The sequence below is a fragment of the Lytechinus variegatus genome, chromosome 6, assembly GCF_018143015.1.
Source record: "Lytechinus variegatus isolate NC3 chromosome 6, Lvar_3.0, whole genome shotgun sequence".
NCBI lineage: Eukaryota > Metazoa > Echinodermata > Echinoidea > Temnopleuroida > Toxopneustidae > Lytechinus > Lytechinus variegatus.
The window spans coordinates 10,054,067-10,081,755 of NC_054745.1; the positions used below are offsets into that span (position 1 = coordinate 10,054,067).

General features: G+C 38.1%; 1 protein-coding gene across 1 annotated transcript in view; it reads right to left on the reverse strand.

Annotated features, from left to right (window-relative positions):
- LOC121416982 (ligand of Numb protein X 2-like) overlaps positions 1–27,689 on the reverse strand; it is a 70,403-nt gene that overhangs the window by 34,500 nt on the left and 8,214 nt on the right. The window contains exons 2-3 of the mRNA XM_041610524.1: positions 21,661–23,093; positions 8,368–8,477 (exon numbers count right to left, since the gene is read on the reverse strand). Of these exons, the coding sequence (XP_041466458.1) occupies positions 8,368–8,477; positions 21,661–21,950 (400 nt within the window). The 5' untranslated portion in view covers positions 21,951–23,093. The remainder of the gene's footprint in view (positions 1–8,367; positions 8,478–21,660; positions 23,094–27,689) is intronic.

Sequence of the window (27,689 nt, forward strand, 5' to 3'; positions counted from 1 at the left end):
ATCGATATGATATGATTTATACTTCAATACATTTTACGAATCCATATGTTGAAAACCAACAATATTTCTAGATTATTCATACTTTTTATCAAGCCAGGGCGCTCCAATATCCAAGCGAAACTCGTATCTTTCAAAAGCTAATAATGATTTTTTAACTCCAAATTCTTTACGAATATGTTAAGAACCTTCAACAATTTTACATTATCATTTTCATATAATTTGATCTGGCTAAGGTGCTCCAATATCCAAGCGAAACTCGTAGCTTTCGAAAGCTAAGAAAAATTATTTTACGTCATAGATTACAAAGTCATGGATATGATTACTTTCTTCCTTAAAACTTTTTACGAATAATTATGTCAAGAACCTTCAACAAAATTAATAGATTATCAATCATGTTCATACGCTTTAATCAGACCAAGGAGCTCCAATATCCAAGCGCAACTCCTATCTTTCAAATGCTGAGTATGATAATTTCATGTCATAAATCATAGCTGACATGATTACGTCATAACTCTTACGAATAAAGAACCATCAACAATTTCTAGATTATATTTTGTACCTTTTTATCAGGGTCTGTGCTCCAAGATCGAAGCGAAACTCATATATTTCGGAAGTAAATTTGAGTGATTTTACATCATGAATCATATCGATATGATTATATTTTAACCTCAAAACTCTTTACGAATTTGTTAAGAACTTACAATTATTTTTAGATCATCATTAATTTCAAGTCGTAAATGGGTGATTTCAAGTTCGGTGTTGACCTTTTTGGTGTTGGTGTATGGTCAATTTTTACACGATTATAACGCCAAACATAAAATGAAGATGGTCCCGAAAAGTCAATCACTAGTTGTTGAGATGACAATAATGTGATCTGAATCAGTTATGCAAACTTGAATAAGTTTTAGAGTTAGGGGAAGCAATCAAAATTTCAACACCATCAGGGCCGACACCGGACTTGAAATATCTCAATCAGATGATTTCCATTTCATAACTCTTTACAAATATGTTAAGGAACTTCAACCATTTTATAGATTATCATTTTATACCCGTTTTGTCACACCGGGATGTCTCTATTATTCCGAAAATGCGTCTTTAATATTTCTTATCGGAGAACATAAATTCTGTTCAAAATGTAAATGGACATTATCTGAAATTGTGAAAGCCTCAAGACAATCTTAAAACATGTCCCGCCTTATAATCATGAATAAGAAGGGTTTCCTCTTTACAAAAAAAACACATTCGGATATTCAATGAATGATCTGTGAACACGCAATATTCATGTCAGAGTAAAAATGAATTAGCAATGAAAGTCGTCAATACAGTTACATTTCCACTTCAATCCTTTTTGTTCAGTTTCGCGCAAGGGTGATCATTCCCTTTAAAATCATTTCCTGTTGTTGTCTCGCCTTTTAAAAGGTGCGCGCGCATGTCCTGAAACTAGCTTGCGCATACATCTATCGCGCAAAAACGCGCGTCAAACCAACGGGATCTCGGTGGAAGCATGGAAATCACGTTAGAAGCGGGGATGAAAATCACGACCGCGCACGATAAAATCACGACCGAGCACGCTAGAATTTGCGTCTCACTTTTGAGTTTCCCGCTACAAATCCGTTCAAATCCCGTTAGACCATCCCGCACATTTGCTAGCGTGTTTCACGATCCCGAATGCCAAGTTTCTTTTTCCCTGTAGTGTAGACGGATGCGATGGCCCCGGTCTTCTGTCTTCGTTTTCCAGACACCCAACAACAGGTCTGGAAAACGAAGATCGAAGACCGGGGACATGCGTTATGTCAATGGTATAAAATTTTAATGCCAGCTGAGCTGAGCGCGATATATTGCTCAATCAATTATCATTCACATTACGATATCCATACAATTAATCATTAACCAATCATAATTCATTACATATCCAATATCAGAATATTCCTGAATTTGATCTGAATATAATAATGGTTTATTTTAGCTAGACGGATGCGATGGCCCCGGTCTTCTGTCTTCGTTTTCCAGACACCCAACAACAGGTCTGGAAAACGAAGATCGAAGACCGGGGACATGCGTTATGTCAATGGTATAAAATTTTAATGCCAGCTGAGCTGAGCGCGATATATTGCTCAATCAATTATCATTCACATTACGATATCCATACAATTAATCATTAACTTATCAACCAATCATAATTCATTACATATCCAATATCAGAATATTCCTGAATTTGATCTGAATAATAATGGTTTATTTTAGCTAGACGGATGCGATGGCCCCGGTCTTCTGTCTTCGTTTTCCAGACACCCAACAACAGGTCTGGAAAACGAAGATCGAAGACCGGGGACATGCGTTATGTCAATGGGAGAACATGTGTAGGGGGCAAGGTCCAAAGTCCATTCTAACCCGCGCACGTGTTTTGTACACACTTTGCACTGCTTTGTACACGCTTCGTGCGTGAACTACAAACGCTTTCACACGAGTGTGATATGTGTCCCCGGTCTTCGGTCTTCGTTTTCCAGACACCCCTGAATTCCTCCCAACCTCTCTCCCTCTCTCTCCCTTGCTTCCACTCTACAGTGTAAATACAAGCTATTTAAAGATTCCCAGTGAAAAACAGGCCTAAAACCAAAAAAAACATGTAAGCCTACTTGTTGTAAATCGCTAGTATAAATCAAAGGGGAAAAGATGGTGTGTACACCAATAGAGCAACGTATTCACTCCATGTATAACCTCACTGCCACAGGCGATTTGAATGGGGAGATATTGACGTCAAGAAAGAAAGGAATTAATATTTCAATAGTCATGAAAAAATGATGCTGAATCTACAATTTCTAGATACAAAACATCTCTTGCACAATAACTCTTTCTTTTTTGAAAGGGGGGGGGGGGTGTAAGGTCAGTCAGGATACCATACAAATAGACTGAACCCACCGCCCACCCCCCACCCCCCCCCCAAAAAAAAACAAAAACAGCTGTCTACTTCAGTATTTGGATTAAAAATGTCATGCCATAGATAGATGCATATTGATCAGTGTGTGTGCAAGGAGGTACCAGCTGGCTTGACTCGACTGTCAGCATATCAATAGAATGCAAAATCGCCATACTGACGTTGAATGGGGCAAAACATGGGCAGATATACATACGTACATGTACAGTATGCTCAATAATACCATCCAGACATGTACACGATACAGGTTAGGATATGGATGAAATGCTATTTTACGGTATAAACATGGTGCTAGCAGCTCTATGGTATAAATGTATAGCCAATAAAGAGCCATGCATGGAGTAGAAGTTCAGGCTTTTGCCTTGTAAACTGAGGGTCGTGTGTTCAAATCCCACATGTCTATCGGTCTAGCATCCTTTGGCAAGGCATTAATCCACAATTTGCCACTCGACCCAGGTGCTGAATGGGTACCCAGTAGGATGCAAAAGATATATATTGTATGTTTGAATTTGCCAGCACCATTATGAGGCTGTGAAAACCAGTTGGCTTTCATTCATTTTGTCTAATTAACACTAAGTCCAAGTACCGGTAATAGACAAAATGGTATAAATGGATGGCTACATACATGTATTAGACAAAATGGTTATTAGATGAAATGGTGAGTGAACAAAATGGCAATTAGACCGTCTGGATAGTGGACAAACTGATGGGAGACCAAATGATAGTTACATGACTTGGTAAGTGGACAAATACTAGGCATTAGACCAATAAGAAATAAATCACAAGAGCTACATGTAGTCACTAGCAAGCAGCTAGTGATGGTTGCCCCCCCCCCCCAGTGAGGACAAACTAACAACAAAAACCTCAAGAAATGGCATACATGTACACTAGTCTAGACACCTAATCCCTGTACACAAACCTTCCTTCATCTGACAGGCTGGTATTGTTTTATAATCCAATTCACTTCTTAAAAGCTAAATAACTTTAATCCCCTAATCCCATTTGTCACCTCTTGGGGAGTAATTCAATCTTGGTCAGTTACATTCTAATATTACTTGTCATGTATGTTTTTGCATCACTCAAACAGGAGCAGTGTTAAGTCCAGTGGTCACACTACATGTATTTACATGTAATACCGTGTTTACACATTGACTCAGCTCGGGGGTTGAACACGAGAGCCGTGCTCAACACGGCAATTTTATGCTGTGTAAACGCGATCAGAGTGATCCGCGAGCCGTGTCGAACACGGCTTTATCGATCCTACAAAATCGAAGGTTTCAACCCGCGACCTGAGTCAGACTCGGCAATTTTTGTGTGTGTAAACAGAAAGCCGTGTCGAACTCTCTTGACCTAGGTCACTGCGCGTGCTTTCACTTTTGGCATTGTTGTTGTTCGCACGGACAAGATTAGATTCCGGCGGTGAATTTCCCGCCTTTAATTTGCGACGTCATAATTCTTCTTCCATTCGAGATCCGCGAGCCGTGTTGAACTCGCCTTTTCATATGTACGTATGAAAGCGATCTCTGATCCCTTCTTCGCAGTCTTCAACCCGGCTCGCGGATTCAACACGCGAGCCGAGTCAATGTGTAAACACGGTAATAAAGGTCAAGTGTACCCCGGAAAAATGTTGATTTGAATAAATAGAGAAAAATAAAACTAGCATTATGCTGAAAATTTCATCAAAATTTGATGTAAAAGAAGGAAGTTATAACATTTTAATAAATTTTCACTTATTTTTCACAAAACAGTGATATACATGTATTATGCACAATTCAGTGATATGCAAATGAAGAGTCGATGATGCCCTACACTCACTATTTCTTTTGTTTAATTGTTTGAATTTTACAATATTTGATTTTTTATGTATTTGACAATAAGGACCAATTTGACCGAACCATGTAAACAATATTAATTCTACAGGTTCAGGGAGGAATCAATCATTGTTTCACTTGACAATGATGAGAAAATTAGAATATTTTCTAGTAGATGACATGTCATGTCATCAGTCTCCTCGTTTACATACATTACTATGTATTAAACTACATGTACATGTAGGACATGCAAATACACGTAATTGTTTTATGAAGTTTAAAGCAAAACTTTAAAATGTTTTAACTTTATTTTACAACTGATTGTGATGACATTTTCAGTGATAAATGTTTTTTAGGTTTTTAGATTTTTATTCAATATTTGTTGGGGTTGACAAAAAACCCGCTGTAGGCCTACATTATCTAATAGCAGAGTATACAATGTAGTCATTCAGTTCATCTTGCATTTTGCCTAGTATATTAAACAAGGAGATCTTCATGGTATAAATACTCTATGAACTTGTACAAAAAGATGATAATGAAACACTGTAGGCTCTATTCTATGTAACACAATGATTTTAAGCACATATGACAAGAGAAAAAAGAACATATTTCGATATGCATATATGACAAGAGAACAAAGAACATATTTCAATCATCGTACTATTCTCAACAATAATATCTTCTTGTCTTTTCGATTATCTTCTATGCCTTAAATTTCAACTGAAACAATTTCTTTCACAGCCGAGCAAGCAACCAATACCCCCCTCTTACATTTCAAAAACCGACAACACAAAGGAAAATATCCATCCCTCTTTTTGAGCGAGAATAAATTACATCACCCTCTCACTCTACTAGACAAACTGTCTACTCCAATTCACAAATATTTCCCTCAGAAAAAATTCCCAAATGACATGGATATGATACCATCTGGTTAGATATTTCAACGAGAAATTGATTGAATAATTTATCCGTCTGACATCCTCGGTATCTTCTCGCCACGTCTTGAAGCCCGCGGGGGCGCGTTCGTACCCGTATCTGTTATCGTTGGTATGACACGATGTGACAGCATGGGCCGTTCGGGAATCGTTTATAATGTAGCTGGCGTTTACTCATCAAAATGCCCAGATGATATTCGGTTACTGTATGTTCTCATCTGGATTTTTGTCTCTTTTTAAGATGTGATTTTTCTTTACCATTGTCCAATATATCATTCCACCTCCCTCCCCCATCCTCTGTTTGTCCATCTCTCTGCTTCCCCCCTCCCTTTTTGTCATCTCTGTCACTCTCATACCCCCCCCCCCTGTCTCTCTACATGTATTTCTGTCACTCCCTTCTTCATTAGCTAATATCGCATCTCCTCAACCAAGGGGCCTATACCCTTAACCCCACCCCTCCCACCTTCCTATTAAAGTGGAAGTAGATCTCCTAAAATGATGTATCTTTTTCATTCCCATTGTGGCCTATAATCATTACTCCAATGCTTCTCTCCCCCCCCCCATGCTCCACATCCCTTTTCTCATCTCTAATTTAACCTTCTCTTTGAAGTTACTTTAATATCACCTCAACTCTCCTACCTTTCCTCTTCTTTTCCTCCTCCCTACCCCTTGCTCCCCCCCCCCTCCCTCCCCCTTGCTCCCCCCCCTCCCTCCCCCCCCCAATCTTCCAATGAAATCTACCACCATCATCCTCCATCCTTCAATGTTTCCCCTCACTCCATTCAAATATGGCAAGGACAGTGAACTTAAAGGGACACTAAAATAAAATTAAACCTAACACCCAGCAGATCTCCTTTACACCACTCGGTTTCTCCATAACACCCCTTGGGAAATGAGGCGCCCAATGAGCATTATGCATGGATGATATAATACCATCTGTCTTGAAAATAATTGCTGCTTTTCTTCTTCCTTCCACTTTGTTATAGAAATGAAGATATTGAGAAATGTTTGGAGCTTATTTCAGATGTGAACAAATCAGACATGAATGTAATCCTACCATTAAAAATGTAAACAAGCAAATCCCTGCTCACATGCATTTATTGACTGGTTCATATTAAAAAATATATATTTGCCGGTTACATGTATGTGCTTCAAAACATTTCCCTAATAATGTCATATTGCTGTTTGTTGCTTTGTTTTTCTTTTTTTTTCTCATTTTAAATCAAAAACACGGTCAAGGAGGGAGGCATTTTCAGTAAATGGGTGGGTGATAACAAGTTTATGAAACTATCCCTAAATGCCCATCCCCTATACCAAGGCTCCACACTAACTTTTTTTCTTGGTGGCCCAAACAATCTACCAAAATCATCAATTTCATATTTTTGGTGGCCCTAAAACAATAGAAAACATTACAATTTATCAAAACTTTGGTAGCCCAACCGGGCCACCAAGTGTTGGCTTTTACAAAATTTTGGTGGCCCGACTCTCATTTTTGGTTGCCCCGGGCCACCGGGCCACTGCTAATGTCGAGCCCTGCCTATACATGTATAATGCTCAACCACTTTGAAATGCAACCTTTTTCTTCTTATCATTTGTGCGTAAACTTTTGGCCTGCCCCCCCCCCCCCTTCCACTGAAGGTTGAGTGTGAGACAGAGCATCATGTACAAGTTCATGTTTTAATCGCTCTTGTGTCTGTAGTTATTTACGTCCTGCGTGCTACATGTATAGGTTGCAGTCAATCGCTAAATAGCAATGACCAATCAAGATCAACGTAGAATACACACTCTGTTTAAAATACTGAGCGAGAACCAATCAGAGCAGTTCTTTCATATCTGTACTTCTCTGCAAATCTGAATGTTAGGGGGCCCCAGACATGCATTTAAATTTTGTCTTGCACTTTTCCAATCTCATAATAACAGTAGCAAGACGACCCATTAACATTTGGAATGCCACTACCCAAAACGACTCCCATTTCATAAGACCAGAGCAAGAAGGACGTGAGCCGAACAGTTTACAACAAGCGAAGTCCTTCTGCTTCTCAGGTTTTCTTTCCAAATGCCAGTAGAACGTAATGTTTTATTACTAAGAGCATTCTGGTTGTTAACCTTTAAAAAAGAAGCTTCTACGTAAAGCCAAATAAAATGTCATATCAGTAGGCTTGGTGTACCATGAAATACATGTACTGTACCTGTACTCCAGCAAAAATATATATCTATATGATGAACTTATATTGCTACGTTGTATACAAATTCAACTCGGAATAATCATTATACATGTAGTGTGAATTTTTAAAGCTTTTGATTTGTGAAGTCATATGCTAGTAACTCCCCCAATAACATCATTGCATATTAAATTCAGAAAACTTTCAAATGGAAAATGATGACTTATTTTTTTATTTCTTTCTGGGAATGAAATGATGTTCCTGCTTTTTAAACTCACTTTCAAGTTTCATTTTATTCTTTAGAAAATTAATTTAAAAAAGAAATTGTAATTTAGGAGCTGCTCATCAGTGATATCAGTTAATAGAAACTTTTAAATAAAACCTTTACTAATATCTTTATTCATTGTTTTTTCTGGTTTTATCATAGGCCATAGCCAACTTATCGCCAGGGTAAGCTGCAAAACGTGATACGTAATAGTCCCATCAAGAAATGAAGAGTGAGCCTCATCTTTGCACCATCTTACCTATTCGTCCAGGGCATCTATTAGCTAGGTGAGGTTCTAGTTCACTCCTTGGTAGCTTGGCTGTACAGAAGTCTGTGTTCGGACATAACACTATTAGTCTGTCTAACATCCTGTAATGATAAAAAACAGAAAGAAAAGAAAAGAAAAAGTGATTTAGAAGCCATTAATGTGAAAAGTGCACTAATTTTCTGAATGTACATGTAAATGTAAAGCAAAACATGTATATGCAACATTTAAATTCATCATTGGGATAAGGAATGCTAAAAAATATATAGTTTGTGGTATCAAATGCAATGTTATTCATTCATTTACAGTCACAAAAAGGGCCGTGGAACGGTTTTCAAAGTGGGGGCTGAGCTAAAAATTGGGGGGGGGGGGGGCTGATCATGCAAAAAATGAAAAAAATCACAGTCATATGGTAATTTTTACCATTTTGTACACGGTTTTGGAAAAAGTGGGGCGCTGAAGCCAGCTCCATCCCCAACCCCCCTTGCGTACAGAACAGTTGTCAATACAAATTAAAAAGGCAACAAATATGAAAAAAAAAGTTTTTTTGTTAAAGTTAAAAAAAAATGATGGGATCACTGAATCATGTGACATGACTCACTCCAAAAATTGAAAGCAATGCATTTTATCATGCATTGCTTTCAAGTTCATGTGAGTCATGAAAAAGTTGTTGAGGAACCCAATGAAAATGATGTGGATTTTTTCCAGGCACCAGTGGTGAAACGAGCCAAAAAATGTTGAGGGTGCCAGATATGTATGGCGTATCAGGCATAATTCATAAAAAGTGTTGAGTGAGCGAGCAAAACTTTCAACATTTCAATTTACAGTAAAATCCAATTTTTTTGTGATAGATTTTGACATAATATTCAGAAAATAATATATTTTACTCTTCTCTCTTTCCTTTTCTCTTTTTTCTTTGGTTGTGAAAAATTTAGGAGGGCACGTGCCCTCAATCTAGACACAGTGACCAGGCAATGATTGTATTGGTACATGTACAGAAACAACAGCAGACTTGAAAAAACAAAAGGATAAAAACCTGGAATAGACAATGGACAAGATTGTAGACAAAAAAACTGAGAAATAGCAGACAAGGCAAGATTTCATCCAGGGCAATGACGGCTACTGTTCAAGCTGAGTGCACACTGACTCTTGAGAATAAGCATAAAAAAGTAATAATTTTTCACTGTTTGGGGTACAATAACACACCAAGTGTGGGCAATGGGCAACTGCGATGAGGGCTCTTTCAAGGTCAAGGTCAAGGATGCGGTGAAAATGAAGTTCTCAGCAAGGTGTGTAAAATGATACTTATGAAGATGTTTCATTTTCATTGTCAACTTGACAACAAGAGCAGCTACAATGGATGTAATAATTAAGTGGGGGGAAATAGATACATGTAATTTTCTCCCTGCTGATTTGGCTGAATAGAAATGAAGATCTTAGAGTGATTCTCATGTTTCATATTCAATAGCATCTCATAATGCAAAAGGACTGTATGTACATGTAGTGTAATGATATCTTCTTGTACCTAAAATCACAATTGACACCACCATCATTATGATTATCATCAAAATCAATCATCACCATCATCATCATCACCATCATCATCACCATCATCATCATCATAATCATCACTACCATTATCATCATCATCATCATCACCATCATCATCATCATAATCATCACTACCATTATCATCATCATCATCGACATCATCATCATTAACATCAGCAACATCACCAGCATCATCATCAACACTATCATCATCATCATCATTCTTACATCTTTGCCAACATCCTCATCACCGGCACCACCACCACTCAATCATCACCATCATAATCATCATCATCACCATCATCCTCATCGCTATCATCATCATCACCATCATCATCATCATCGCTATCATCATCACCATCATCATCAAAATTATCATCACCACCACCATCAACATCATCATCACCATCATCATCATCACCATCATCATCACAATCATCATCACCACCACCATCAACATCATCATCACCATCATCATCATCATCATCACCATCATCATCGCTATCACCACAATCATCATCATCATCACCACCATCATCATCACCACCACCGCCATCATCATCATCACCATCATCATCATCACCATCACCATCATCATCACCATCATCATCGCTATCATCATCATCACCATCATCACCACTCCATCACCATCATCATCACCATCACCATCATCATCACCATCATCATCGCTATCATCATCATCACCATCATCATCACAATCATCATCATCATCACCATCATCATCATCATCATCATCATCACCATCATCATCATCACCATCATCATCATCATAACCACCATCACCATCACCATCATCATGTACATGTAGGCCTATTCAGGTAGGCAAGAAGATTCAATTTTGAAATTTAATGTACATGTAGGGCAGCCATTCTCAATTACTTTTTTTGAAGCGCCACATTTCTTGTTGAGAATTTGTAATGCTCCACTATCCATTACACAAACCAGTATCAGCGGAGGGGGTCCAGATGCCCCCGGTGGGGGTCGAGGGGGCAGAAAAATGACAACTGACTTTTTCACAACATACCAATGATACCACTAGTTTAGACTGTTCTGCACCAGATATATTGGCTGAAGCAATCAAGTGGTGTAATGAGTAAAAAAATGAGGGGGCTACATATGGCGGCTGAAAAATATATTCAACTTTTCAATACGAAAATCTATATTTTGACATAATATTAATAAAATAATACAATATTCCACTCTTTCCCTTTACTTTCCTTTTCCTTCTCTTTTTTTTTCTTGGCCATGAAACACTTGGGGGCCCCCAATCCCCACCCCCTTTTGAATGCCAATGGCTGAAGTTACGTTCCCCGAGTTGCAAGGGCTGAAAATTAGGCGTTGCACTGCACTAACGCCCTATAACTGCCCCTCTCTCCCTACAACTCACTTGCAGCAGTATCATTCATTCAGTTGGTGTTAATCAAGAGTGCATGCATGCAGGCAATCACAACAGGCAATGCTTCTGAGTATACATGTACATGTATTTCATTTTTACAATATCGGATTTTAATCCAGCTCCGGAAACATAGTTTATGTCCCAAATTAATAATCTTTTATGATCAGGATGTGCTTTATATATTTTGATGTTTACTCTTAACCAAAACGTATACTCTGGAAATGCTATAATTCTTGCCGTTGAAATCAAATTCCTACAAACGGGGTTTACAAATCACTTGTGTGGCTCATAAACTTTGTACAGTATATAACAAATAAAAAGGAGAACACAATAGAGGGGTTATCTGGATGGTTATCAAGTGCTATTAATTGGACAAAATTTGAGAAAATCAATTAGCAATTAAGTGTCAAGTAAAGAATTTTTGTTTTCTCTTTTAATAAATGATCACCAAATCCTTATTTCCAGGTTAATGGTACATGTAGATACATTTTTTTCTCCTCAATTTACCCTTATTTTTATTTTCTTTTATACCGGCTCCCAAGCGCCACTTTGAAAGGCTCGGCGCGCCACAAGTGGCGCGCGTGCCACCATTTGAGAATCCCTGATGTAGGGTACACATACATGTACAGTCAGTGTACAAAATTGATGAATTATCAAACATATACATTAGGCCCGTTTCGGGTACACGTGTACACGTGTACACGCACGGTCAAGTCAGTGCACGTGTACTAAATTCCATCACCGTGTACACGGTAGCATCTGCATAAACAAGCTCACAGCCTCACATTAAATCTTAGTTCTCAGACACTGCACATGTTTTAATTACTAATATGTCAACATATTTCAATTAATCCAGAGTGAGTTCACTTCCAAAATCGCCAATTTAATCCACATTCTTTCTGGAGACTCACGTTTTTGTACCACGAAATCGGCACGAAATGGGTCTGCTCCGGTCTCAAAAGCTCGAAAGCGTTGCTCAATCACACTCAGAGTCAATTTGAGAATCACCAATTGCGATAGCGATCATCGCTACAACTTACGTGTTATACGCTCGCACACAAGCCTACAAACAAACGCTCTTCAAATTGGCAACATAATAATGAAAATTAATCGATAACTTCAGTTACACTTATTCTGCAGCGATCTGTGCATGCATGTACGGTGCAGTATACAAAATGCGCATCCACCGAGCGTCGGCGATAGCTAGGGCCCTGCACTGATTTTCTTTTGCATTCTTTATTAATTTAATGCGCTGCTAAGCCGAGTAAACTTTTAATTTGCACCAATTTTTGTGGATTGATACTTCAAACTTCTCAGGTAAGCTTTAAAACCGTGACTTAGGCTATATAGACCCCTTTTTATGACACATTGATGCGGGTCCGTGTCGACATGAAAACAGAACTTGCTCTCACAGTGTTTACAACGTGTACACGTGTACACGACCGAAAAACACGCCGTGTACACGTGCATCAAAAATGGACTTTCAAAACGGGCCTAATATACATGTACATGTACATGTACATGTACATCAATAAAATATACAAAGCCTACATCTACCCATGTACTGTATGTAGTGTAGCAGCCCAGGAAAAAAGGTGCCCATTAAAATGGACATTTGCCACTTCTTCACCCCTCTCACTTGACCTACCTATGACCAGTATCCCTTGAGATGTTATTACCAATCTCATTAGCCTGACTCATAATTGATTATCAACTGTCTTCTATTCATTCACAAAATCACCCTGCTAGGCTACATTTGCAGACCTTTTTTTTCATTTCTACAAGGTTAAGATTGGTGGTGATTTTTTACCTGACTGCTAAGAAAGCATGAATGCTTTTACAAGCAAGCAACCAGAGGACCGACGGCTTAAGGTCCTCACCGAAGGACCTGGTACTGAGGATTAATGCCTTACCAAAGGGCACTAGCGCACCAAGTGGGAATCGAACCCGGGTCATTGGAATACGAATCCCCCGCTCTACCGACTGAGCTACATGTATCGCGCCTCAAGGTCATGTGTATCCCTCGACCCTGACTTGACACTTTAAATATATATACATGTACATGTAAGGAATCACTCAATCATCATACATGTACTTTACAATTTCTCTCAATTATTGGATTTTTTGGCAGATGTAGGCCTATAGGCTATACACATAGCTTTTTTTTCTCTGAATTGTGATCAAATACAGAAATGTACAGTGTGCATGTACATGTACAACATGTATTGTACACATTGCCAAAACAATCATGAACAGTACAGAGTGTATCTGAGGTTTTTCTTTTGATAAATCTATGTATTTTGATATATTTTACTAATTTATTAATTTTCTAATTTCGTTTTTTATCTTTATAATTTACTATAATGATTATTCTCTTTTTTTTATATAAATTTTCTTTTTTTGGAGGGGGGGTCACTGTACATGTACATGTTGTGTACAGTGTATTGGTTGACACTGCTCGTTATTGTCTCCTCATAGAATTGGGAATTCTGGCAAAGAGCAATCTTCATCAAATATTCAATTTTTTTCATAATTCATCCGTTTTTATATCATTATCATTTCTTTCTTTTTGGGCAGGATGGGGGGCTTTTAATATGAAGTGGTATTAGTGGCTGAAAATACAAGACTACACAGCAGATCCTTGTTGGGGAATGCACTTCTGAGAAAGAGCAGTCTTCATCAAAATATTACTGATGAGTCATTGATTCTCCTATAAAGACCAAAAAAGAGAGAGAAGGTCTCCAATTGACAAAGTAATTTCTAGGCAGCACTTTCACACAAAATACTGCGCACATTCTTGATGCCATGTCTGCACTCTGCAGTGCATCTAACGCAATGTAGGATCTACACAAATGAATACCATGCCTGACATACATCATACATGTACATACATGTAGTTGTCAACAAAACATTTTTTTAGTCACTTGAACCCTCAATATTGAGGACAGCTCAGGTGTAACTAGCAACATAATTTTGTTGGTCAACCGTAATTTTTTTTCTTTTTTTGCCACTTGAACCTCAATACATGTACATGTACAATGTATTGCAGGGGTGATGAGAGGCAGAGAAAACGTTTTTAATTGGGGGCTCTGGGCAAGTTTGTCCTAAAAATAAAAACAAGAAAATCCTCATTCCCAATAAAATTGAGAAAAGCCCAAATGTACACGTTAAACATAATAACAATAACAAAATAATTTGCCTAGTGAGGCGTGATGTTCATGAATAAAAATGTTAAAACAGGAAATGGAATTTTACAGGCCTATTTAGACTGTTTTAATAGTGCGTTTTACCCCTACTGCAACCTGCAATAATTATACTATAGGCTTGTACATACATGTATGTGTACTGATGAAAAGTGAGCATGGCCAAGAGAGTAAAACTAAGAAAAGAGTCTGCAAATACAGACTATCCAATCCAATCTATTGTTGTAGGATGAACTGCAACAAACGAGCTTAGAATACCAGACAATCTACTCCACGCTAACATTTATCATCCATTCAAACAGACCCCAATCATCTAATTCTCATAAGGCACAGGTCCCTTCAACGCCAGAAGGCCATTAGCCATGCATGAGGCAATGAAAGACAAGGTCTTTTGTGCTCTGAAGATTGTAATCCGTCTCATGATATGAATCATATTTAGCCCTAGGGCCTAAAGGGCAACCCTCGGATTAAAAAACCCAGCAAAATTCAATATTGTCTCCCTTCCATTGTGGAGCAATATTGAATAAATTGTAGTCTTGACTTTCAGGCCAGGCTTGATGTTACATACAAAAAAGGGCTATGAAAGAAAAAAAAATTAACCCCCAATTTATTGAAAATTGGTCACAACTACGTACGTGTACATGACATACCATGTAGCATTAATTGAGCACTAGAGCACGCTGAATTACAGTGTACATATGTACATGTATGTGAACTTCTGTGAAGTGCAGTAGTGAAATCTGGAATGAACAGAATTGGACCTCTATGAAGAATTTTAGAGCCAAGGTGATCCATCTATAAAAAGTAACTTCGATTTGTTTTCCATCATTCAGAAAACCTGATTGATAGTGATATTTGATGGAGGCAGGATCCAAAAAGAAAAAATCCTAATTCCAACACAGCTCTACACTGTATAAAACAAAAGTCTATTAGGCCAAGTAAAAAAAGAAAGTAGTTGATCGTCCTCGCGCGCATCTGTTTTGGCCGCCGCATGGAAATTTTTGATATTTACTATTTTCAAAAATTGGCTAAAAAAAAAAAAAAAAAAATTGTGATGTTCCTTTTTTGATGTTCCTTTTTTGATGTTCCCTTTTTCATTGCAGCATCAGTTTTCTTGATGTTTACTATTTTCATGGCTGCAAAATAGCGAAAAAACACAAAATTAACGAGCGATTTGCTCTCATGTGCTTTGGGATCTCTCTCGCAACTTCAAAAACAATTGCAAAGTCCGATATCGCCGTAACTGCAAGAAAGAAAAAAATATCTGATTTGGTTTTCTATTGGAATTTTGAAGATACCATCATAAATTAGCAAGAAAATAAAGTTTGCAAACTCGGGGAAGATCACGGATTTCTTCATTTTTAGCGGATTTTCGGGGACCCCGCTTCCTGAATCTGAACTAATCTGTCGCATGCTTTGGAAATATGGAGCAGAAAAATCAATTTTAATGACGTAAATTTGTATTTCGGCGGGGTTTTTGGTGAGTGATAGCACCTGTAATTCGATGTGTGTTACGGTGATTGACTGTGCTTGTTGTGACTCTAAATGCATGACTTGTGTGCTGGAATGAAGTTATTGACTGTGCTGGCGCAACATGTGAATTTGTGAAATGAATTGAATTTTCTGCCCGATTTTCTGGCGAGTTTACTAACGTCAGCAGGCAGTGCATTGAATATTCAAAAAAATAATTTCAAGTGGGTTATTCTTTATGAAGATTGAAAATCATTAATGGGATTCCAAGAAATGCCAATTCAGTTCAAATTTGATAAATTATATTCTTCCTTGAGCTATTCAATTTGATGGAAAATTGTAAAAATTAGTAAATAGATCTAACACTTACACTATACAGTTACAAACATGAAATAATAAACATTATGTGAACAATTAATATTTAATTCAATCATCATTTAACATTTGATATCAATTAAAAATGAATAAAAATTGAACATTATTAAACAACATGTAGGCTAAATGAATATACAAGCAGCTGGAAAACTGCGATGCGAAACCATGCCCAGAGCTAAAAAAAAGAGATTGGCTCTGGAAAACTAAACATGGCTCCGTGGTAATAAAAATGACCCCACCCCTATTCATTTTTGTCTCACCTGCATAGCAGAGTGAGACTATAGGCGCCGCTTTTCCGACGGCGGCGTCGTCAACATCAAATCTTAACCTGAGGTTAAGTTTTTGAAATGACATCATAACTTAGAAAGTATATGGACCTAGTTCATGAAACTTGGCCATAAGGTTAATCAAGTATTACTGAACATCCTATTAGAGTTTCATGTCACATTACCAAGGTAAAAGGTCATTTAGGGTCAATGAACTTAGACCATGTTGGAGGAATCAACATGGAAATCTTAACATGAGGTTAAGTTTTTGAAATGTCATCATAACTTAGAAAATATATGGACCTAGTTCATGAAACTTGGACATAAGGTTAATCAAGAATCACTGAACATCCTGCATGAGTTTCACGTCACATGACCAAGGTCATTTAGGGTCAATGAACTTTGGCCGAATTGGGGATATCTGTTGAATTCCCATCATAACTTTGAAAGTTTATGGATCTGATTCATGAAACTTGGACACAATAGTAACCAAGCATCACTGAACATTTTGTGCAAGTTTCAGGTCTCATGATTAAGGTCAAAGGTCATTTAGGGTCAATGAACTTTGGCCGAATCGGGGGTATCTGTTGAATTACCATCATAACTTTGAAAGTTTATTGATCTAGTTCATTAAACTTGGACATTAAAGTAATCAAGTATCACTGAACATCCTGTGCGCGTTTCAGGTCACATGACCAAGGTCAAAGGTCAATGAACTTTGGCCGAATTGGGTTATCTGTTGATTTACCATCATAACTTTGAAAGTTTATGGATCTGATTCATGAAACTTGTACATAAGAGTAATCAAGTATCACTGAATATCTTGTGCAAGTTTCAGGTCACATGATCAAGGTCATGTGAGGTCAATGAATTTTAGCCACATTGGGGGTATTTGTTGAATAACCATCATATCTCTGTAAGTTTATTGGTCTAGTTCATAAAAAGTTGACATAAGAGTAACCATGTATCACTAAACATCTTGTGCGAGTTAGAGTAGTTTTCAAAGTCAGCACTGCTGCTATATTGAACTGCGTGATGCAGGTGAGACGGCCAGAGGCATTCCACTTGTTTACCTTTACAATATATAGAATAATGTTTAAAATCATTAATTTTACTTGACATGAACGTGTTTTTTTTACAATACGGCCGGTATACAGTATAAATACATCAATAGATTTTTATCGCATAATACCGGTACATTTTCCAGAGATTTCCAATCAATTGTATGTATATATATTATGAATATACATTTCTACTCATTTATTATTAATATTGAGCATGCATCGATCACATATTTCAAGCTTGACATGGCCTGACAACCATTTGAATAAAAAATAGCAAAAAAAATAGTAAATAGTAAGGACCTCCCTCATCACTGATGTCAAAAAACGGGGCGAGAAAATGCCTCCTTGTTTTTAAAAAAAATAGTAAGATAGCAAATAGTAAGGACCTCCCTCATCACCGCTCTCGAAAAACCCGGACGATCAACTACTTTCTTTTTTTACTTGGCCTTATCAAAATGATGCAAATTAGCTTGAATACTATTGCGATCTCGATATAAAACTCATTAGTTTTAATGATGCTTGAATACTGTTGCAATCTCAATAGCAACTCATCAGCTGGAAACAGCACTCGATAGATAGCCCGTTTTATATTTCGCTGCATGCACAATACTTTAAAAAGCACTAAAAGCTAATTAATGTACTCTCGCTTCGTCCCCATTAATCAATTATTTTCCCTATGAAAAGGGAGAGGAGAGAGCTATTGACATTGGGTTTCTATCTAAAGTGAATGGGATTGCCCCGTGTGTGAACTGTGCTCCAAGGTTGATTGCATTGTGGTAACATTTTACACTCATAGTCGGATAAAAAAAAAAGCTGCAAAGAATATGATACAATGTACTGTAGGTCTGACCATGGAAGTCTTTTCTACCTCAGTGGCCTAACATACATGTACATGTACATTGTACACGACACATCGTGCATATGCAGGATAAGACAATGTACAAAGGCTATACAGCGTACAGTATGTTTATTTTTCCATTTGTATACAAAAATTGAACCACATCATCATCTACAGTTGTCCTCAAAATTATTCATACCCCTTGTGGAAAAACATTCTTTGGTAGATTCTTGACTTGTAAAAGCTATATAAACTTTCTTTGTATCTTTTGTCTGCTTGTTGCTATGCATGATTTAACATATGAGCTAGCAAGTCTTCATTAGCATAATAATAGATAGGGTCGAAAGTTATTTTTTGCACTTGTTCAGAATTATTCATACCCTTGCCAATACCTCAAGAAAAATGTCTTTTTATGACACTGTGCATTATTTTCACTGTTTGGGAATGTGCTTTTCTTTGTTCTATAGTCCAATGAACTATATACCCTCTTTGTTAAACAAGCCATTAAACAATGATGGAAAATAGCATCTTTCTGAAAGGGTATACATGTAAATAGAGGAAAGCATTCTGGTTATTCTCAGTCTCTGATAATCATGGCCAAGAAGAAGTGAGGACCTACGGCAACGTCTTGTGAATGCCCACATTGAGGGAAAAGGTTACAAGGCCATTTCAAAGCAGTATGACGTCCCTGTGGCAACAGTCCAGAGCGTAATCAAGAAGCACGAGAGGTACAACACTGTAAAGAGCCTTAGTGGGCGTGGCAGGAAGTGCAAGGTGTCCCCTAAACTTGCCAGGAAAATCTGCAGAGAGGTCAACAACAAGGCCCTACTTGAAACGCTTGACCGGTCAGGGACGAAGGTGTCCCGGTCCACCATCGAGCGAGTCTTGCACAAAGGAGGTCTCCATGGACGCAGGCCTCGGAAGACACCGTTGCTCAGGAAGAAACACCTGAAGGCTCTACTGGCCTTTGCTAGAGGTCATCTGAAGCAAAATCCAAGCTTTTGGTCAACCATCCTGTGGTTTGATGAGACGAAAATGGAGTTATTTGGCCATATGGATGTTGAATACGTCTGGAGGAAGAAAGGGGAAGCATACAATCCAAAGAACACTGTGCCAACCGTCAAGCATGGTGGTGTGCACATAATGCTATGGGGATGTTTCTCTTCCAGTGGCACAGGGAACCTCGTTAGAGTCAAAGGAATCATGAAAAGGAGGATTACATCCAGATCCTTGATGAGAACTTGAAGGAATCTGCTGAAAAACTCCAGCTTGGCCCCAACTGGAAGTACCAACAAGACAATGACCCAAAGCATACCGCCAAGCTGGTGAAGAAATGGTTCAAGGACCATGATGTCAACGTCCTAGAATGGCCAAGTCAGAGTCCTGACCTGAATCTGATCGAGAACTTGTGGCGAGACCTGAAAGTCAGAGTGATGGCTAGGAACCCGACCAACCTGACCCAGCTTGAGGCCTACGCCAAGGAAGAATGTGCCAACATCCCGCAGGAGACGTGCAGGAAACTTGTGGACACTTACAGGAATCGTCTAGAAGCAGTCGTAAAGAAATTTAGGCTATGCTATTGACTATTATTAATGGAAGACATTGGACTCAGAAAACCTAGGGTATGAATAATTTTGAACATGACATTGTTTGAATATCTATGAATAAAATACCCCTGAAAAGAGAAATTTCTTGAATTGTGCATTGTTGTTATTCTTTCACTAGTACAATGTAGGTCACACATAAATCATAGAGAAACTTGATAAAATGCATTCATTTCATCACAAACATGAAAAATCACAAATATCAACAAGGGTATGAATACATGTAATTTTGAGGACGACTGTACATGTAGTATGATTCAATTTTTTTTTCTACACGTGTAGAGTACAACAGTAATGAAGTGTGACGTCATTAATTTTCCTTTTAATACATTTTGATACCATATTCCGGTAGGCGGTAGAGCATGTTAAAAAGTACCTCTACATGTACATGTACTGTACACCTAATTTTGGTTGGAATCGGTCCATGGGGAGGGGGTACATGTAGGTGCGGGGGACATGACCTAGTGAGAAGCAAGGCAAGAGGGAATTAATGGCCACTTCATAAAGGACTTGCAACTGTTGTAAGTTTGCCATAATGGCAACTACCATATGGGCAAAAGGGCTCAACAGCCAATCAAAATCAAGGTTTCTATGGTACATGTAGTTGCAAAAATCCACCGTTGTGTCCATGGATTTAGATTTCCTGTACAAATTACACTAAATTTACCGCGTATTAAAAAATTTAAATGCTGATGCGTGCTTTTGTCACAGCGCACCAAATTGACGCCTGTTACCGTGGTGATGGTTATCCCCTTATTTTATTCATGGGTCCACTTTTCTGAATTGATGAGTCCACTCTTCAAACAGTGGACTCATGAATAAAATGGCGCATCTCACCATGGTAACAGGCGTCAATTTGGCGCACTGCGACAAATGCGCGCATCAGCTTTGGACATTTTTTTATACACTCGCCCGATAGGCGCTATTGGTGTAATTTATACAGGAAATCTGCATAAAGCATGGATTCAACCGTGGGTTTTCAAAACCACATTTGTGAATTCAGGCCAAAGAATTTAGAAGTCAATAGAAACCTCTGAACCCCATCTTACGAATAGTTATGATTGATCAGATCAGCCAAAGGATGGCAAGCCAGCAAAGTTCCAAAATCTATAATGCATGTCGGACAGAAAGGTTTCTAAATTATACGCTGTATATGATATACATGTATGTATAGCAAACATAGATCATTGTCTTGACAATACAGTGTGCTCCTCTTTCATGACAAAGGACGTTGTGCCAATTTCCTGGATGAGGTTGACTGGCTCAATAATAACTCTTTGTAAAAAGATGTGGCTCTGATGGGTGCTTCATAAAGCTGTTCGTAAATAAAGTTTACTAAGAGCGACTTTAAGAACGAATGGTGATCCTTTCTTGTATCGACAAAAATTGTCATTAATGATGGTACATATAGTTCACCAGTCATTCTTAAAGTCGATATTAATTTACAAACAGCTTCCACTTTATCAAACAGCTCTGTTTTGTTACAACAAGCCACTCACCTTCTGACGATAAGACTTGATGATCTGCAATCCTGCTGCGTCAACGGCCTCCGGTCGATCGGACAGAATTTATGCAAGTTCAGAACACTCCTAAGACAGCGCATACAAAACGTATGTCCACACATAGTATCCATAGGGTTCACTAGTGGTTGAAGGCATATATTACATGTAAGTTCCTCGTCTACGACATCGCAGTAGTCGTAGACGTGGTTGTCGTGGAGTTGGTGGCGTTGTCCGCAAGTCCTACAGAGGATGATGGGGTTGCGCGCGGCAGGTGACGAGTCCGTCATCTTGACTGGTTGGTTTCGCAGTCCCCGGATAGCAAACTTTGAAAGTTCATTCACCCTTTGAAATATGACATGTACAAATCAGCAAGAATGAGATTTGAATCGTTCCATTGCGATTGTGACCCTAGAATCTTGATGTCTCCACAATTTCAATTCAAAGGCTTCCAAAATAAAGACACAAATCATCAAAACTACTTACAGTCCTGTATGCTGTTGCAGATCAAGACTACAATTACCACGAGAAGATGTGCCTTTATTCCAAAATAATATTAATTTCCAAAACCAACCGTTGAATGGCATTTACTACGCACCACTAATGGACGTCTGGCAATTCATTAGGAACAGTAGACTGAATCTCATATCGTCCCAAAAAGATAGAGGCATAATGGGGGGAAATAAATCTCAATAAATGAGTGAATCGAGGTCACTTCCATGCAGCAGTTCCAACTGTCGACTGGACTGGTTTCGTTTCCTTGGCAATGAATTAATATTCATGAAGCAAATAATACTAATCGATCAATGATATTCAGATCCATCTCATGAATATGCATTCATCACCTCTTCTTCAAAATTCAATAGTAAGAAATATCATACGAAGTCATCCCCTTTTTGATACGTAAAAACTCTCAAGTACTTTCCGAGTTAAGCTTCACCTTTGGCTTTAAAGACGTCCACAGATCGCACACACTATTCACTTCTACATTGATTCCCAAAGCAAAAGTCCATGACAGGTTTAAACAGTGTCCTCACAAGCCACCCAGTCAGCTGATCCCATCTGCTATTCACTGGGTGTAATTATAGCCGGTGAATATAATCCAATATCGCCCTCTTCCTCTCTCTCAAGCATCCCAAGCGATGTTTGCCGACGACGAATTGGTATTTGAGCATCGGCAGCTTGAAGAGAGGGACAGAGAGAGGGTAATAGTGGATGAGAGTGAATTCACACGATTGGGAAGAGAGGATGAGCTCTTCTGATTAACTTCTCTGGTCAGTCGTCGTCTGGGTTATATCGCCCGGTTGAGAGTGCGATATCTTTTGCCGTAAGCTGGACATCCACCGGATGAAGGATGGTGATGAGTGATGGAATGATCAAATGGAATGTGGTCATCAGGTTCCAGGCCTTGTCTTCCTGATCTATGGTAGATCCTGCAAATATTTAGAATAAAACAAAAATAGTTTGTTTTTTTAATAACCATAATATCCACTGGTCTCTACATGTACATTCAGCTGTATTTTAGGGCCAGTGACTACACTGTGTCCATGTACACATACCCAATCATTTTTTTTATTTTTTGGGGGGAGGGGGGGACCAACCGACCAAGTAAATATTCATGTATACTACAGTATGTATACCCAGTTGTTGTGTATCCGGACGGGTTGTGTGTCCGGACGATCAATTTTAGAATGTCATTTGGAAAAATTTACAAGCGAAGTTTCATCAATTTTTAGTACAAAATGTTGGGAAATATTATAAAGAACAAAATAGATAATGATTACAAGTAATTCATTCATATTTTTAGTGTAATCCACAGACAAAAAAGAAGGCTTCAAAAAGATAAAGTGTCCGGACACCCGACCCCTCATCCTACATGTATACAGTGTATTTTTGTTACAGACTGTCAATCCAAACATGTACAGTGTAGTGCCATTAATCATAAATACATGTACATGTAGTTATCAAGTTTCGCAAGACAATCCTTGGTGTTGGTAGACTTTGGCACACAACGGAAAATAAACAAGGTTTGATCCATGAAAGATAATGAACAATGTATAGTGTAGATCACATGTCAACAAAGATATGTACACACATCTTCACAACAAATGAGAGACCAAACATGTACATACATGTATACACATACATGTAGGACATGAACCACACTAATGACATTACTAGTAAATTCCAGGATTAGATTTCACTTTTTATGTAATTAATGCACATCATTAAAATTCAAATTGTATTAGGCCTGTATCTGTTTGGTATCTTTTGCAAGCTGGCAGCACAATAAATACATGTACAAGCACCAAGGCATTCTACATACATGTAGATCATTTGATACTGTACATGAACAATGATTGCACAATGTTATCACTGACATGACGTCACCGAGAAAACTGTGAATAAGGGAGTCATGTTACCAGCTAGCTGTTGCCAGTGACACTTTGAGTTTGAAAGGGCAGATGGAAAAGTACTGTACATTGCCAGGAATTCCAAAAGGCAAGTTGGGTTTATGGTGATTTTTTGTTTACCTGATCGCTATTATACTTGCAGGCAAGCAACCAGAAGACCGCCGGCTTAAGGTCCTCTCCAAGTCTGAGGGACCTAGTAATGAAGATTAATACCTTACCAAAGGGCACAAGCACATGTGGGGATCGAACCCGGGTCACCAAACTCCGAAACCCCCGCTCTACCGACTGAGCTTTCGCGAATGTGGCTTGAAACTTTGACAAGAAAAAATAAATCACCACTGATCAGCCAAACCTGATGTTTTCCTCCTTTATTTTTTCTCGCTAAAATTTAGAAGGTTTGATTGGCAATCGCACCTCATATCCCCCCCCCCCCCCCCCCGGGCTACAAAATCTCAGAACTGTCTAGCAGCCCATGAAAAATGTGTAGTGTACATGAATTGCATTGTTCCATACAGTGTGTAGTTTGCTTCTGATGAATGGACAGTGAAAGGGTGATGGACATAACACCTTGCCACTGATTGCAAATGGAGTTGAGAAAATTAAGTTGGCCTAGTAACCTACATGTACGGTACATGTACAGTGTATACAAGTATGCTAAACCATACTACAGGCTGTAGTTGTTTCTCAATGGTTCATTTTCTTAAATTGAAAAATAACCTGTGGTGGTCCATCATCATCACAAAATTAATTTGGCCCAAGAATAGTGGATTTAAATAATACAATGTACCTTAAAAGAAAACTGACCAAAAACATTTGGGGCCTGTTGCATAAAACGTTTTTCCTGAGAAAACTCTGGTAAAAACTGAAAACTACTATGTTACCGGTAGTCTGATTTCTGCCATTGACTTTAACACAGGGCAAAAACAACGTGAGTTTTCTCAGGTAAAAAGTTTTATGCAACGGGCCCCTGATTCAAGTTTTAATACCTTTTTAATACCTAGAACATATAACCAAATCAATGAAAAATATGATTAGGAAAATACTGAAAACATTTCACAGACTCAAAGCAATCAGATTTAGAAATCACTGTACATGTACTGTACATCCTAAACATATGGGTATGTACATGTATATAATTTAACAATAATGCTTTATTTACCCAGGTTAGCCACTTCAATCATACATGTATGACTGCTCTTCCAGGGGGCCCTGCATATGATCTGTTAAATTCATTCATCATTAATATCATCAAACAGAGAAGGTTAAATGTATACAGTGTACATAGGCCAACAACACATGGCCTTATACGACACCAAACACGGGTCTGATCATGCATAATAAATGCGCAATAAATGAACCCAGAACATCTGATCTTCTGAAGTCAGTTGAGGAGATAAATATAGCGCATCATTTGGAGGATGGGTTCACAGAACTATCTTGATGCTAAAGGCTTCCCAGGGGCAGTGAGTGGGTCTCCCGCATACAAATTGTCATCAAGGGTATGACTCTATATTTCAAGTGAGAGATAAAGTGTATGGAAAACTACAAAACATATGGATGTACACGTCTACATTTTTTTATTTCCTTATTAAAACTCTGACTTGTGTATGAAAATATCAAAGACAGGAAGGTCAGGAATTTTTTTTTCAGGGGGCCCAACTACAATTTAAAACCTTCCTACATGTACAATGGAAATCTATAAATATTGGATGAGCTAAACAGTGCAAGGGGATTTTCAGGTGAGAGCTTCTAAAAAGTGTATGGAAAACTACAAAACTTATTAAAAGGAGATTGTACAAGTAGATTATGTAGTTTAGCTTGGAAGAGCTGCTTATTATTAAAAAAAGGATTTACTTCTTCAAGGTTACATGTGTATCTTAATTCCTTAAGAAATATTTGCTGCTTTATCATTTTTATCTGACACTTGGGCCTTGGGTTTTCTTTCTTTCTTCTTTCAAATTGTATCTATAGACACCCAATAAAACCTCTCCCCCTTCTACATGTACATTTCAAAAATTTCTATTTAAAATGTACATGTATGTGATGTGTACACTGTTGAAGCACAGAGGCTTTTTATTTTCTTTTTTTATGAAATAATACAGATTTCATTGTCCCAACAACTTAAGAACAAGTTGGATTTGAAATGAAAATAACAAAAAAAAAATCTTTAAAATTTACATGAAAGTGAATAGAAAACATTATGCCAATTTAGAGCAAAACAAAAGAAAAATGTTTACCAGAGAATGAACACTGGGTAATTATAATAACGGTCAAAGCATGTTGTTAGCTCGGTAGACCAAGAAGTGTAATTTCAAAGCGTTGAGAGTAATTTGCAATGAAAATGTACACAGGTTGGCCAAGTACTGAAGGAGTGTGAACATGCTATACTCAGACATTGATCAAGAACAAAAAGGAAAGAACGTGTCTAGGAATAGATTGAGAGTCAAAATTGGATGATCTTTGATTTGTCCTGGAGCTTTAGTCTCAATTTGTTCAAGAGTTCAGCATAGATGTACAGCTCATCACATTTTTAAAGTTGCAATGATTATAACTGGTATTGTTTCATTCATCGAGGGGCACAGTTAGTCTGCAGGCACAGACCTTGATTTGAAACTTTGATCAACAAGTGGGTCTCCACGCAAAGACTAGCACAATCTTGCTGTTTCTTGCTGAGCAAGAGGGCCTTCAGTACACAAGGCATGAGTAGGCTGCATTTCAGACTCTTTGCTCGAGTGAAGGGTTTGTCCAGTAGACTAGGGCTAGGTGGAATGAGGGCTTTCAATTATGAAAATGGATCACGCTCCTGAAGGTGCATTTGCTATGTTCATTTGAATCGTAGGCCATATACATGTATGGTTTTCTCAACTCACAATATTTGGTCTATCTACATGTACAAGTCGTTTTTGTTGATTTTATGAGCTTCTTTTCAAAGTATATTTCTATTTCTCTATACAACCATCTGCAATATCTTTTACAATTTTCCCCCTATTTTTACAATAAACTGTTTTCAGGGTAGACATCCTCTTAAATACATGTAGACTACATTAGGTATGTACATGTACATGTAGGCCTACCACGTCACGTACAATGATGCAATAAAAGCTGTGTGAGGTGTAGCCCATGACATCAGGGTATTCCCCAGAACTCACTGAATAAAATTTTAACAAAGCTTCTTGCACCATGGATCAGTGGTCTTGTACAAAAGCACTAGACCAATAGATTGTGTTTGCTTCACAATACATGTATCTCTATGGAGATTATATCATCATGTCCATACTGTCTGGACACCTGGAACTCAAGTCTCGACATGTACTGCTGCCACATGTTATGAAAACCGTTCCATGTCATTTGCCGGGCGACGGTTGCTCTGCTCTACACGTAAATTCCACAAAACGGAATGGCCAACTTCAACCCGGGTTTAATACTACTGTACATGTATACCACAAAACGTGGTGAAAAAGAGTGAAGGTCTATTATTGATGTAAAAGTACCATACTGCAAATAAATTGCCAAAATTTGATTCTCATATAACATGTTTATGTTGTCATCATTTTCACCATACATGTATGTTTTATGATGACAAATGTATGAGAACAGTGATTTTTTTTCTTCCTG